At 44.6% G+C, this 13,295-nt stretch overlaps 1 protein-coding gene across 1 annotated transcript in view; it reads left to right on the plus strand.

Moving 5' to 3' along the window:
- Window positions 1-12,647, plus strand: part of kcnh3 (potassium voltage-gated channel, subfamily H (eag-related), member 3) — a 129,545-nt gene extending 116,898 nt beyond the window's left edge. Inside the window, exons 11-15 of the mRNA XM_041950213.1 lie at window positions 2,427-2,641; window positions 9,808-10,064; window positions 10,503-10,603; window positions 10,721-10,773; window positions 11,682-12,647. Coding sequence (XP_041806147.1) covers window positions 2,427-2,641; window positions 9,808-10,064; window positions 10,503-10,603; window positions 10,721-10,773; window positions 11,682-12,647 — 1,592 coding nt within the window. The remainder of the gene's footprint in view (window positions 1-2,426; window positions 2,642-9,807; window positions 10,065-10,502; window positions 10,604-10,720; window positions 10,774-11,681) is intronic.
- Window positions 12,648-13,295: the final 648 nt, after the last annotated feature.

Genomic DNA, 13,295 nt, shown 5'->3' on the forward strand with positions numbered 1-13,295 from the left:
AGTAGAGACAGGGATAGACCAAAGAGCAGTGATTTTATCAGCGAAGAAGCTGAGAAAATCATTACAGAGGGTGGAAGTAGGAACAACGCAGGCAGCATCTTGAGGTGTCACGATTGAATTTAAAACACTAAAAAGAACTTTGGGTTTTTCAATGTTCGTAGAAACTAGGTTTGAAATGTAAGTGGATTTTGCTAATTTTGTAGCTCTCTGGTACTCTAGAAGACAGTCCCATAAAATTTCAAAGGAGACCTGCTGCCTATCCTTCTTCCACCTTCTGTCTGCACATCTACATGAGCGTCTGAGAGCACGAACAGAGTCAGTTATCCATGGTTCATAATGTGCTTTAGGACGACTCATCCTTAACAGAAAAACAGCCACAAGTAGGTAGTTAAGACCCATATTTATGTTTATTGTCAAGGGGCAACCTTTAGTGGCCTTAGTAATCATGGCGGGAGCAAAGGAGAAAGTATTGCAACATAGTATGAAGAAAATCCACATTTGGAGGAAGTTGGGATGGGTGAAACAAACACAGGACTTTGATCCAGGAGACCGCTGATCATGTCCCATATGAACCCAAAAGTCAGTGTTACATGACGTACTTAGGTTACACCACATACAGTACAGAACCGGAACGTGGTTATTTTAACACACCATGTTTTCCTAAACCTGACTCAGTAGTTTTGGTGTTTAAACCTAACAAAGTAGTTTTGGTGCCTAAACCCAGACAAATTTTGTCATTGCTTTTACAAGAGTAATGATGAGGGGACAAAGGTTGCCTTTTGTCACTGGGACTCTCCAACAGGGATATATGTCATTTTGGAAATGATTGGCGATCAACCTATTTAGTCATTTAGGTATGAGGATGTGTTGGACCTGTGTGTAGAAACTTTTCGTTTCTCATCCAAGGGGCCTCTTCATTTCTGACTGGTGGTCAGGTCACTGATACCGCCTGGGTGGTTAGTGTTTCCAGCTGTGGAGCCAACTGAGTTGGCCCAAAGTCAGCTAAAACTGACGAAGCCCATTGGATGGAAGGCAAAGTCCAGATGCCCTAGATTCAACCCTCTTGGATCCCCTTCTCATCAGGGCTTTCAAACATAATCCCCCAAACAGGATTAACTTGACTTTGCCACAAGTAATTTCCATTTGTATTGTATAGTAAAGGGGTGTTCCAGCTGTCTAGTATTTCACTTCCATGAGGTTGGATGGCTCACAAGAGACCAATTAAAAGAAGAAACAATCAAAGAGGATGAGATATCCCGACCTTTCAGTCAACAATACAGTGAAACAAAGTGGTTATATCCAATAAAGCAACAGTGTCTCTTTGTTAGACTCCACATATCTGGTAAAAAATGTAGCCTCTAGACTAAAACAAAATAACCCTGGTGATATCACAGTCATTAGACTTGACATGAATCCTTCAGAGCCACTAAAGACTAGCCTAAGAATCACACTGTTGCCATTTGGGTTTTATTTCATTATTCACTCTGCAATCATGTTCACGTTTGCTGAATCCTGCTGGGGTTTTGGATGTGTCAACTGTCTTCATCTGTTATTCAACTGATTTTTCTACCACTTTCACCTCTTACTCTTCAACTGAGAATTCAACTGCTTTCAGCTGTTGTTTACCTCAGAGTTGTCAGTGATTAAACATCCTTCTTGACTCCTGCTCAAACTCAACACTTACACTTAAATTAACTCTTCAACTTCATTTAGTGCAGTTTTTTTCAGTATTCCAACACAAACTTTGTCTTTCTGAAATGGACCTGTCAGCGTTGACATGTTCATCATTTGCAGTTGTCATGAAACCTGTGGTCGTGTCAGCGAGGTCCACGCTGATCAGGGAAATATGGCAATTTAAGAGTTCTGAGATTTGACAAACAACAATCTGTATAGTTTTGTCAATCTTAATCATTTTGGTGGCAGTTTATCAATTACTCAAACAGGTTGTGGAAGAAGGCTTTGATTGGCTGAGCTGTTTTCCAACTTTCTTTCTCCCAGTAACAAGTAACAAGTTGATATACAAAGTAAGTTGTACAACACTTTTAAATGCTTTATTTTGTAGACCCAGAGACAACTTTAAAACTAACTCTATGAAATTCTGTTGGTGAAGGTAGTGGTTGCATCTTTGTAGTAAAGTCACAATGAATTCCAGGGGTCCATTAAAGATACAGTCCAACACATTGTCTCACCTGTCTTTGTTGAAATAGCTTTGTCGGTCCGGCTCTTTGATCTTCTGTCTTTGATGATCTGCAGCTCAGTGTGTTTAATTTATTTAACCAACTTCACTGATTCTCTCAGGTGGAGACAGTGAAATATACTCACTCTGAAGGACTGCTTCAAAGGCATACTGTAAATGCCTCTATGTATCTTTCTGCACGCGTGTGTATTTGTCTTACATGTGTCTCTATGTTGGTATACCTCCCCAGGTAAAGGAGATCTGATTGGTTCGGACTCCCTGACAAAGGAGCAGGTGATCAAGACCAACGCCAATGTCAAGGCCTTGACCTACTGCGACCTGCAGTACATCAGCCTCAAGGGCCTCCGAGAGGTTCTGCGACTCTATCCCGAGTACGCCCAGAAGTTCATCAGCGAGATACAACATGACCTCACGTACAACCTGCGGGAGGGCCACGGGGCTGACGTGAGTGCACGCCGTAGTGTAGACTGACTAGACTGAACTCTTGTGGCCGTGAGTTTGCCAGTGGATGATGAGGTTTGTTGGATTTTCTCAAGCTGTGACAGAGAATGAAAATTAGAAGGCAGATGCAAAAGTGAAACTAAAGATTTCTGCTTTGTTTAGACCTTTAGTCATCTTTTCTACTGATCATGTGGGATCATTACAATTCAAAAATGATCTAAATCATTATCAACATGACCTGAAAATGGTCCCGTAAACAGTCACAGAAAGTAAGCATGTAGCATCAGGTCTGTCTGTCGTTGGCGTATGTTTCTAAATGCACAGTCGACTTTGTGCTGTAAGACGACAGCAGTGTGTTGCTGCCACAAAAAAATGTCTGCTCACTTTCTTGTTGTAACAAGAAACTTCTCTCATTCTTACAAGATCATTTTCAAATTAAAAAAATATTTTTTTTGGTATGGCATATTCACTCGCTATTACCAGATGCCAGATGATTATTATTATTGTTATTTCAAGAAACATATCACTTTATTTCATGTCACAAAAGTTTGTCCTTATTTCATAAAATCAACATATCTAATTGAAACAAAAGTTTCACGTTATAACCAGATAAGTTGATTTGTTATGACAAGAAACTTACATATGGTCTACATGTGAGGGTCTCTTCATTGCCTGAAGAGAGACTGTAGTCTAGAGCAAGAATATTACATGATTGATAAGCAGAGAACATGATGATCTGGACATGAGGCCGGGTGTTTTGATGCATTATGGCTGTGTGTTGCTTTCGTTTGGTTTGTCCGCCTATGTTTGATCATTGTGTGTTTGGCATCAATGATAGTCAATGACCAACGTGTGTGACTCTGCACTGATCAGTGCAGTGTTGCCAAACTGGACCGCAGATGTTAAAGTATCTGACAAGAAGAGACCTCTACACTCCCACTGCCACCTCCTGACAGCACCAGCAGTTCACACAGGGTTGACGTTAGGGATGACACCGTAATAAAAACATGCATTCAGTTCAGATCACTCTCTCATCAGCACCAATGTAGAACATCCCAACCTCATTAGCAACCACATACTGTAGCTCATGTTTACACATTGCCCATGTTTCAAAGTACGCAGCCAACTGAATAACCACAAATACTCACCATCACCCTCCACCTCAACCTGGACCAGAGACTGCCATCTGTCACCCTGGGTCAGGCTCCTGCGCAGGATAAGTGGTATAGATACAGTAATGGATGATACTTCAGTGTCCCAAGCTTTGAATGAGGCTACAGTCCAGAGCTGTCAGCGAATATTCTAAATGTGAATGTATAATCGAATTGTAAAAAAGCCAGCCATTCGATAGTGAGAATTAATATATGATTGTGGAAAAAAGCAGCACTACTGTTGTTTTTGGAGGACCTTGAATGCACTGCATGACCGACACGAGTCATGCAACCAGAGTTTCTGTTCTCTGGTAATTACCATTTTTTACATGTCCAACATAATTAAATCTATCTAGGTCCAGTTGGAATAATGAGCTCGATGGGAAAATTTTCTGGCTCTACACTCTGTTTCTCTTATGTCCGCCCTCTCCCTCGTTCCTCTCACGATTCAGTGAAGTAAGGTGTAACAAGGCAGTGTTACTCGGGGTTCCCCTCAGCACGAACACTCTCACACAGTTCAGTTTGTTTGGCTGTCTGCTTTCATTTACACACACATACTCGCTTCTGTAACATAAGCCTTGTTCAGACGCTTCGCTCCTCCGCTGCCTCGCCCAGTAGCTCTGGAGGGCCTAAGACCAAACTCTAACTCCAACCCAACTCACAAACATCGTAGATAGGAGGGCAGTCATGCTTCTCTCAGTCCAGCGTGTGAGTGTGTCCTCCAGGTCCAGGTGTAATCTGTCAATAGGAACTGGCTCTCTATATCTCCAAATTACACCCCACCACCACATAAGTGTTTATTTTGACCAACCTGCGTTGGTGGTTAAAGACAATCTAAGGTTTTGGTGACTTTATTGTTGTTTTGTCAATAAAGTGTGTTTTACAATGATATAATTACTAAATGGAGTCTGGTGGCTTTGGCTAGAGTGATTTAACATCTGTTTCTGAGAAAACAAAAGGGGATCCTTTATTAAATCTTTTCAGACACTTAGAAGAACAATCTGAGCCTGTCAGTGGCAAAAACAATTACTTTTAGAGGACGTACATCGAGGGTGCACAAAGGTCCAGGGGAATTGCATGGCAACCAGTTTTACAGCTCATGAAATGATTGTGACTTATTGTGATTTATTCTTGATAGATTAATTGTATATCTTCTCAAAACTCAATTGATTAATCTCTTCCAAACATATCACAGTGAAAATTAAAACCACAAACAAAATTGGGGGTATTTAACAATATGATTTGGGGCTTTGTTTCAATTTTTCTGCCTTAGTCTATTTAACAGGAAAAACATATTGGAGGGGATTCTGTGCATAGGAACATTCAGTATTACTCTTTCAAATGTCACTCAGTCACTTCTATTGAGTATGGCCACCCCTGACATGGATCAATGAAGACGTCGTGGCATACTGTCCACAAGCTTGTTGATGCTGTCAGTGGGCAGGGCGTCCCACTCTGCGGTCAGATCCCGGGCTAATTCCTCGAGACTCTGAGGAATATTCCCTCTCATTAAGGGCTCGGCCTAAGGCATCCCAGGCATGCTCGATAGGGTTCATATCAGGGGAGCAAGCAGGCCATGGCATCTGCTGCAACCCCCCCTTCATCAAGGACTCCTCTCACTGCAGCTGCACTGTGTGCTCTTGTGTTGTCATCTTGCAGATTGAAATTGTTCCCATAGACCTTTCTTGCATGTGGAAGGCAATGGTTCTCCAGGATGTCCCAGTACACGACAGCACTGATGTTTCCATTCAGCACTACCAATGGTGTTTTTCCTCCATAACGAATCCCGGCCTATACCATCACTGAGCCGCCCCCTCCTGACTGGTTTCCTGGATGCAGTCATCAAAATCAACGGCTCTCATCCATAAAGACAACATGTCGCCAGTGCCCAAGATGTAATCTCCTGTGCTCCCTAGACCAGTGAAGTCAAGCAACTCTGCTGTTGAATAGTTAGGCGTGGACACTTGGTCACTCCTCTTGCTCGGTAACCATGCTGAAGCAATCTTTGATTCACAGTTTGGCAGGAAACTTGATTCCATGGTGTCATCTCCACAAACTCGCTGGCATTTCTACGGCACAGATTAGGCAGTTGCCGATCATCTCGCCTGCTAGTTAGTCGTGGTCGTCCTGGAGATTTTCGTGGCCTCAAATGATGCTCGTCTCAATGATGTTTGAGGAATTTACAGACCGCACTCTGCGATATTCCAAGGAAATCACCGATTGACAGTTGGCTTGTTTGTGTCCGTCCTGTCAGAGTGCAAGCACTCTTTGGCGTATTGCCAGTTGCGTCGGACGAGGCATAGCCCAGGGAGTTTCTATGTCAAATTTTGGATTAAAATTGTACAGCCAATTCTGAAAACGTCGACTTACAGCATACAGACTTGAAGCAGGGAAAGGACAACCATTGCACTTGGTCAAATGTGATTACTGGTGTGTAGAAATAGGAATAAAAAGAGGAATGTGTCTGAAAACAAAATTATTCCAATTTTATAGGCAACAGTGTGTGTGTGTGTGTGTGTGTGTGTGTGTGTGTGTGTGTGTGTGTGTGTGCGCGTGTAGTTCAAACCTATATGTTTTTCTTTGGAAGGAATAACCAAACATCATTTTTGGCCAGTTGTGACAGCATTACTAGTCTTGCCATCTTTTCTTGTCAGAACAAGGTAACACTGAATATGTTGTGCTAAGTTTTGTGAAAAAATAATAACAATGAAATAATAATGAAAATGAAAATGAAAAATGAAAAATTGTTCTCCCAAAGAAGATTTGTTTTTATATATCTCTTTTTAATTTTGGTAATACTAAGAAAATATGTCATAATAAATTGAAAAAATATATCATTGTAATGTGAAAATGATCTTCTAAAAACAAGTAAAGTTCCTTGTTATAACAAAACTTGTTATTACAGCAATAGCTGCAGTAGTCTTAGGTAGGTAGGTAGACTGTGCCTGTGATCATTTCTACACCACCTACCGACAGTCACACACCACACTGTACGCACTGTGAAAGTGCAGATTGTCAGTGAAATTTTATATGGTGCAAATCGGCAGCCTGAGGAGATGTTCACCTTAAGAGGGGTCTCATGGATAAAAGGTATGCACGACCCGTTCACCACTGCTTCAAGATTCACACACAGATGTGTGCACACTGCACAACCTGACCAGCCTATAGCCTTGAAGTGCTTTTTCTGAACTACTGCCATCAAATACCCACACAGCCCGTGCCTTTGGCTGGTGCAGCAGAGGGAGCAAAACATAGGCACAAGAATAGCTTAGTGCTGCTGTTTGAAGCCATCCCGTTGCTAAAAATAGTGCAGGGGGGATGCACGGGCTGTCCCTGACTGGCTGAGTCCCCCGCAGCTGCTGCTAAGATTGGATCCTGCTCGATATAAATAGCCGAGCCAGGCGAGAAGAAGACAGGGAGAGAAGGCAGAGGCGGAGGAGGTGAGACGAAGGGGAGGGGAAATTTTTCTTTCTTTTTCTGTTTTGCTCTTCCTCAAGTCCTCCTTTTCTACTGCAGTGCTGTTTGTCTCCCCAAGGCACGGCACACTTGTGAGTGGGTTGAAAATGTGCAAATATGTGCACATATCAGCAGTGTGTCTGTAGCTTTACCCAGAAGACGCACGAGTCCAGATGCACAAGCTGCTGCCCATATCTTAGCTCTGGATTGCAGATGTCCATCCTGGTTGTGTATGCAAACCCCCAGTGATACCAGCAGCCCAGGAGAGTGTGTATACATATGCATGTAAAAGACTGCTGGAGAGTAGAAAAAAGCCTGTAGGGATCTAGCACCTCCTGCCTCAGTAAACAGATACTTCAAGAAGTAATCAGAAAGGATGAATTATGATGTGATCATGCTCATGGCAATAAAAAAAGAGATATTTCAGCCAGTGTAGACTTGATAAAAAGGGGGAAAGTAGGAATTAAAACATTGATGGAACCAAATATGGTTTACCAAGCAAGAAAGAAGCCAAAGGGTTTAATCAGAAAAAGATGAAACAGCAAAAGATCCATCCATCATCTATGTGATGGTTGTATTTTCAGTGTCCCTCGTTGCTGATTCACAGGCTGCAGATTGACTGTCATGACCCCAGAGCCTTTGGCAAAACAATGCAATGTGCAAGAGCAACCATTCAACTGGGTGCACCGAGCTGTGCTGCAGAAAGAGCAGGATATCGTAGCATGTTTTGTTCCCTGTGTTCCTGTGCTGTTCCGTCTCTGCACCACAAACATGACTACAATATATTGCCTGCAACTGCATATACTGTACACACAGAAACACACACACACACACAGCGCTGCTCACACTGCTGCACTAAAAAAAAGAAAAGGCGCACTTTGTTCATTCTTGTCCTTGCAAGCACACACACACACACACACACACACCTTACATACATCCACTTACATGCATGCCTGCACTCAGACACATACATGATGTGAATGCAAACCTCAGCTCACCCACACACAGACAGGGACACGCCAACATGCGGCAAGTGCACACTTATCACGCCCCCGCATCGCTGAGCGCTCCTTGGTCTCCTCCGGGCTGGGAGCTAAGATTAGAACAAGAGAGCTAAAAATACATTACGGTAGCACAGGAGGGGGCATAGAGGGGGAGAAAGATGAAAAAAGAGAGTATGCTGAGCAGGCAGGGACTGAGGGAAAAGAGAGACTTGATTAGGAGGGAGGGTGAGGGAGAAAGCAGGGGGAAAGAGAAGGTGGAGGGGCGTTGGCTTGTCTGCACACTGAGATATACAATAGAGTCATTACTCACTGCAGCAGTCATTCTATTTTAGGGCAAGAATGATGTTATGATTTTGAAGCCAGCAGAGGAGAATGGCAGTGTATACTGTCATCACTGAACCGGTTCTTTTAAAATTATATGTGATACATTTGTTTGAACATGGAAGTCATTATATTTGAGACACAGAGCATCTCGTCCTCACTCTTTTATTGCTCTATATTGTGCCTGACGCCAGAGCTGGCATTGTGGATCAAAGGTTTCTGGGAATGGGGGGGGGGCGTTTAATGAACTGGCTGCACTCCTACACGCAAGTCACATGTATCACATGTAGTCACACCAAGTCATGCACAGCAAACATCCAGCCACATGTCTTATGACAAATGAAAACTCTTTCCTGCTCTTGTTGCAGCCTGTGCTGTTGCCTTCTTGCACAGATCAAGTCCTGTTTTTTGTTCTTTTTTAGCTAGCAATTTGTGGAAGTTTCAGCGACCCAGCATCAACACTGAAGTCAGCTTAAATTATTCAATTCATAAGCAGGGACATAGCTTATGGGGAACAGGGATGAGTGTAACTGCCGGGGGAGTGTGTGAGAGAGAGTTTGCTCTGGAGAAAGTGATGAGGAAAAGTCAGACGCAGCAGGCTGTATTAAATGTAGCATGACAGGCTTCTTTTTGCAGCCTGGCAAAGACGGAGGAAAAACATATTCACTCAAAATAAAATAAAAAATAATTGAAATGGACGTGGAACATGATCCGGGACCCAGTGTGACAGGAAAAGTGGCTCAAGTCCTTCTTACTTGTCATGTCTGCCGTATGTTTGCATACAGTTTGTCTATGTGTGCTCAATGTGCCCACTTTTTTTCTCATTTATTCATGGATGAGTAATATTTCATTCTCCATATGTCAAAAGACATATTAGCGCTAGAAAATAAAAACACCAGGATTCAAATCTTTCTGACATCACCGTGCACTCATCTGAATCTACTTTTCACAACAAAAATGTTCCAACTAGGAAAACAATGGTGCTCAGATATCTCCAGAAAAGAAACCTAATAATTGATGAGGGGATATCCTGATTGTTTGTGGTGGTGAGAGTGGTGAGAGTACAGCGCATCAAACAGTACGAACTGTTGTGTTTGCCTGCCACCTGCTGGTGCAACCATGTCATGACGCTCAGTTCACCATCATTATGAGTGTGATGCAACTGGAACAAAACACTGTGCGACCTCCCTCATAGCATGTCTGGATCCAACCTGTGATCATTCTCTCCGTCTCTCAGGTGGACTGGGAAAGTAACGGGGGCTTGGTGAAGAAACTGCCGTCGATTCGTGAGGACGAGGAGGGTGACGAGGAGCAGAACTCGGTGTCCCGTGCTTCTCGCTCCCCGCTGCGCCTCAGCAGGGGGCTCAGCTCGCCCCTGCGCTCCCCTCTGCTGCCACCCAGGCCGTTCCGCGCCCCCTCCGATCATTCCCGCCCCACCACCCTGCAGATACCGGTGGTCAGCTTCAGCAGCGCGCCTCCTGAACTCAGCCCAAGGTGACACACGCAGACATGCACGCGCACACACGCGCACAGAATGCTAAAAAAAAAGGAGTAGTAGCCAGGTATGACTAATAATCAGCAATCTTAAGGAAATATTTTTAAAGCACATCCTCAGTCAGAGGGGCGACTGCACAAACAGCACCTGTCGGCATAGGTGTCTGGCTGCCATGGTAACTTGGCTCACATGAGGCTGCTGTTGGAAGGTGTACAGGTTTTCACATTATAGGACAATGTGTGTACATGGAAGTTGGTAACAGTGTCCCTGTGTGCACAGAGACACCCTGTACTCTGTGTGTGGACAGAAGCAGCTGCTGAGGCCTTTTCACGTCTGTTCAGCCAACACAGATACGCTCTGTAATCTGGGCTCTCTCAGTCCCATTTACATTCCTCTTCCGTGCGCTTTCTCTTCTTTTTAATCCCCTTTCTGCATAGGTTCGTGGATGGCATTGAAACCGAGAGCAATTCCACCTCCTCACAGAAGTTCGAGTTCAGTCCCAGCCTGTCGCCTGCAGCACCACCCTCTCCATATCCAGGTAACACACACACACACTCACACACACACACACGTGTGTGGTAAGTCTGTTGTGTCTTGAAGACAGGGTTCTTCTGGAGGATTAACGTGCGTTCGTGTTTGTTTGTGTTGCGCGCAGGGATCCGGGAACACTCAGAGATCAAGCACAGTGTATCTAAACTGAGTGAGGAGGTGAGTGCTGACTGATCGTGATGCCTGTTCACACATTTACCACAAGGCTGTAATTATTATCTCCTCAAAGGAGCTTTGTTTGTTTGTCTGTTAGTCAACAGGCTGTTTCTTGAACTACAGCACTAATTGCAAAGGGCATTTTTTTCTCAGAAGACATGTTTTCCACTGGTGTAAATCATAAAATGATGCATTTAGCTGTTCAGTTTCAGGGGCCTGGCACTGATCATAGTGGCTCATAGTCACACGGCTTACTGGTGCCACCGTTCACATTAACCATTGTTATCAGTCACACCTCTGCAGTGAAAAAGGCCTGTTTGGTGAAAGTTAGGCAACAGGCTGAGAAAAACAGATTGGTGTACGTATCACCGCCACGTGGCCATTCACCAAACACTTTTCATTTGCCTCATAACTTTAACAGTGAGGTACACAAGCTGAATTCTCTTCTTTTACTGTAGTGCATTTCTGCCTAAAAATATTGTTTCCCTGCCTTCTCTAAATTTGGTTCTGTACTTTTTCCTTTAAATAAACCACGCCCTTTCCTAGTATTAGAGGTCGTTACTCACGTCATTTACTCTCTGGAAGTATGATTCTGAATACTGGACTTCCATGAAGTATTATATATTACCAGTACTTTTACTTTACCTCCACCACTGGCAAAATGGTTAACCCTAACCCTAACCCTGGCAAAAACAGTGTTGCTATCAGTTAACTAATGTTTGCTGGGTGTGAATCTTATTATACTTGATGCAAACAAGGATTAACTTTATTATATTTCTATTTTGTAAGCACCCATGCCTATCTCATTATCCTCCTGAGCAATGTGAACCTTTTAACATTTGCATGGATTGGCCTTCATCTAGTTTTCTGGTGTGTGTGTGTGTGTTTTCGGTATGTCTCTCACTGTACAGATGAACAGTCTCTCTAAACAAGTCTCCAAGCTCAGCCAGGAGCTGCATGAAATGACATGCCTGCTTAAGCCCCTCCTCCAAACAGCATCGCCACCACTCTTGATGACCATCATGCCAAATTTAACCCCACCCCCTAGCAGTGCCAGCCAGCTATCAACAAGCACCTGTCTCGTGTTGCCGCCCCCCGTCACGTCCTGTTCCTACCAGAGACCTGACACTCATTCCCTGTTGGACAGTGGAGACACAGAGGGTGTGGATCTGCCAGGATGCCTTCTTCCAACTCCTCATTCACCAAAAAGGCCTAATTTGTCTTCTTCAGCATCGATACAGACCCCGCCCAAACCCTCAGGGGGCAGCATGAAGGGTCACCCCCACTCCAACCTCCCCTCACCAGAGGAAGGACTTCCTGAGGGATCCCCAGTCCTCCAAAGTCTCTTCTCTTCCTCGAGTAATGGGATATTTTTGCCCTCGCCGCAGGACCAGCCTCCCCTGGCCTCTCACTCTCCTTCACCTTCTCTCTCCTTTTCTATGTCTCTCTCCTCCTCGCCATCCCTTTCCCCCTGCCAAGGCCCCCACCTGTCCCGACCTGGTAGCTGTGCCAGCAGAGGCCTGCTACCCCCACCTCCCTCCCAGGACACCCCTCCTCCCTTGTCCTCCCATTGCTCCGCTCCCCCATCGCTCACATCCTCCCCTGGAGACCTTCGGCTGAGGCCTTCCCCTTCCGTCCCTCTCGTATCCCCCACCGTCACCCTCCACCCTTCCACCCACTCCCTGCCCCTGTCTCTGGACTTTGTTAGAGAAACCCAGACTCCCCTTCAGTGTAAGTCACAGCTGCGCCACAGGGAGGCCAGACCTGTCACCCATCCCCAGGAGCTGGAGATGCAGGAGTGGGGACGACAGGCGAAGGAGGGGAAGACCTCCACAGAGGACATCAGTTTCATTGATGAAGAGGAGCCGACATTATGAGCAGGTTCAGTCTGAACAAAGGTGGGGGGTGACAGTAGACTAGCAGAGAATGAAGGAGATGGAAAGATGGACACAATGAGATCAGATCAGGGAGCGTGACGGCCGGACGATGGAATAAAAACTAATGGGAAGCAGATCACACAGGAAGTGATTTGTCATGCAGGTAATGCTAAAAGGACAGACACACAAACAGAAACACACCTGGGAGGCCGAGCCGCGACGCCAGCTGTCAGTAAAACAGTGTGAAGGAGTACTTTTCTACACTGATCAACCACAGAATTACAACAGCACAAATTGTCTTACAGTATCAACACTTCAGTAGCATCAGTTGACCCCTGCAGTGACTGGGACACATTAAACCAGAGCACATCTTTTTAACTGGTTCCACTGATCTCTGGAGCCCATTTAAACTCTCTCCAGCTAAGTGAACGTACACTATTGCTTTTTAAACCCAGTATGGATGTCTCCTCAAAGGGCAGGTACAAACACACATATCTCAGCGTGAAACACGTCTTTATCCAAGACGGATCGGCCGAGCCGCCGCACCGGGACTGGGAATGTAAGCTCTTCATTCAGTCTCAGTCACATCAGGTCAGCTCACCTGGAAAGCCAGTTTGCTTCATCAGTGGGATTATTTTTAAAGAGATG

The sequence above is a fragment of the Chelmon rostratus genome, chromosome 13 (genome assembly GCF_017976325.1).
Source record: "Chelmon rostratus isolate fCheRos1 chromosome 13, fCheRos1.pri, whole genome shotgun sequence".
Lineage (NCBI taxonomy): Eukaryota > Metazoa > Chordata > Actinopteri > Chaetodontiformes > Chaetodontidae > Chelmon > Chelmon rostratus.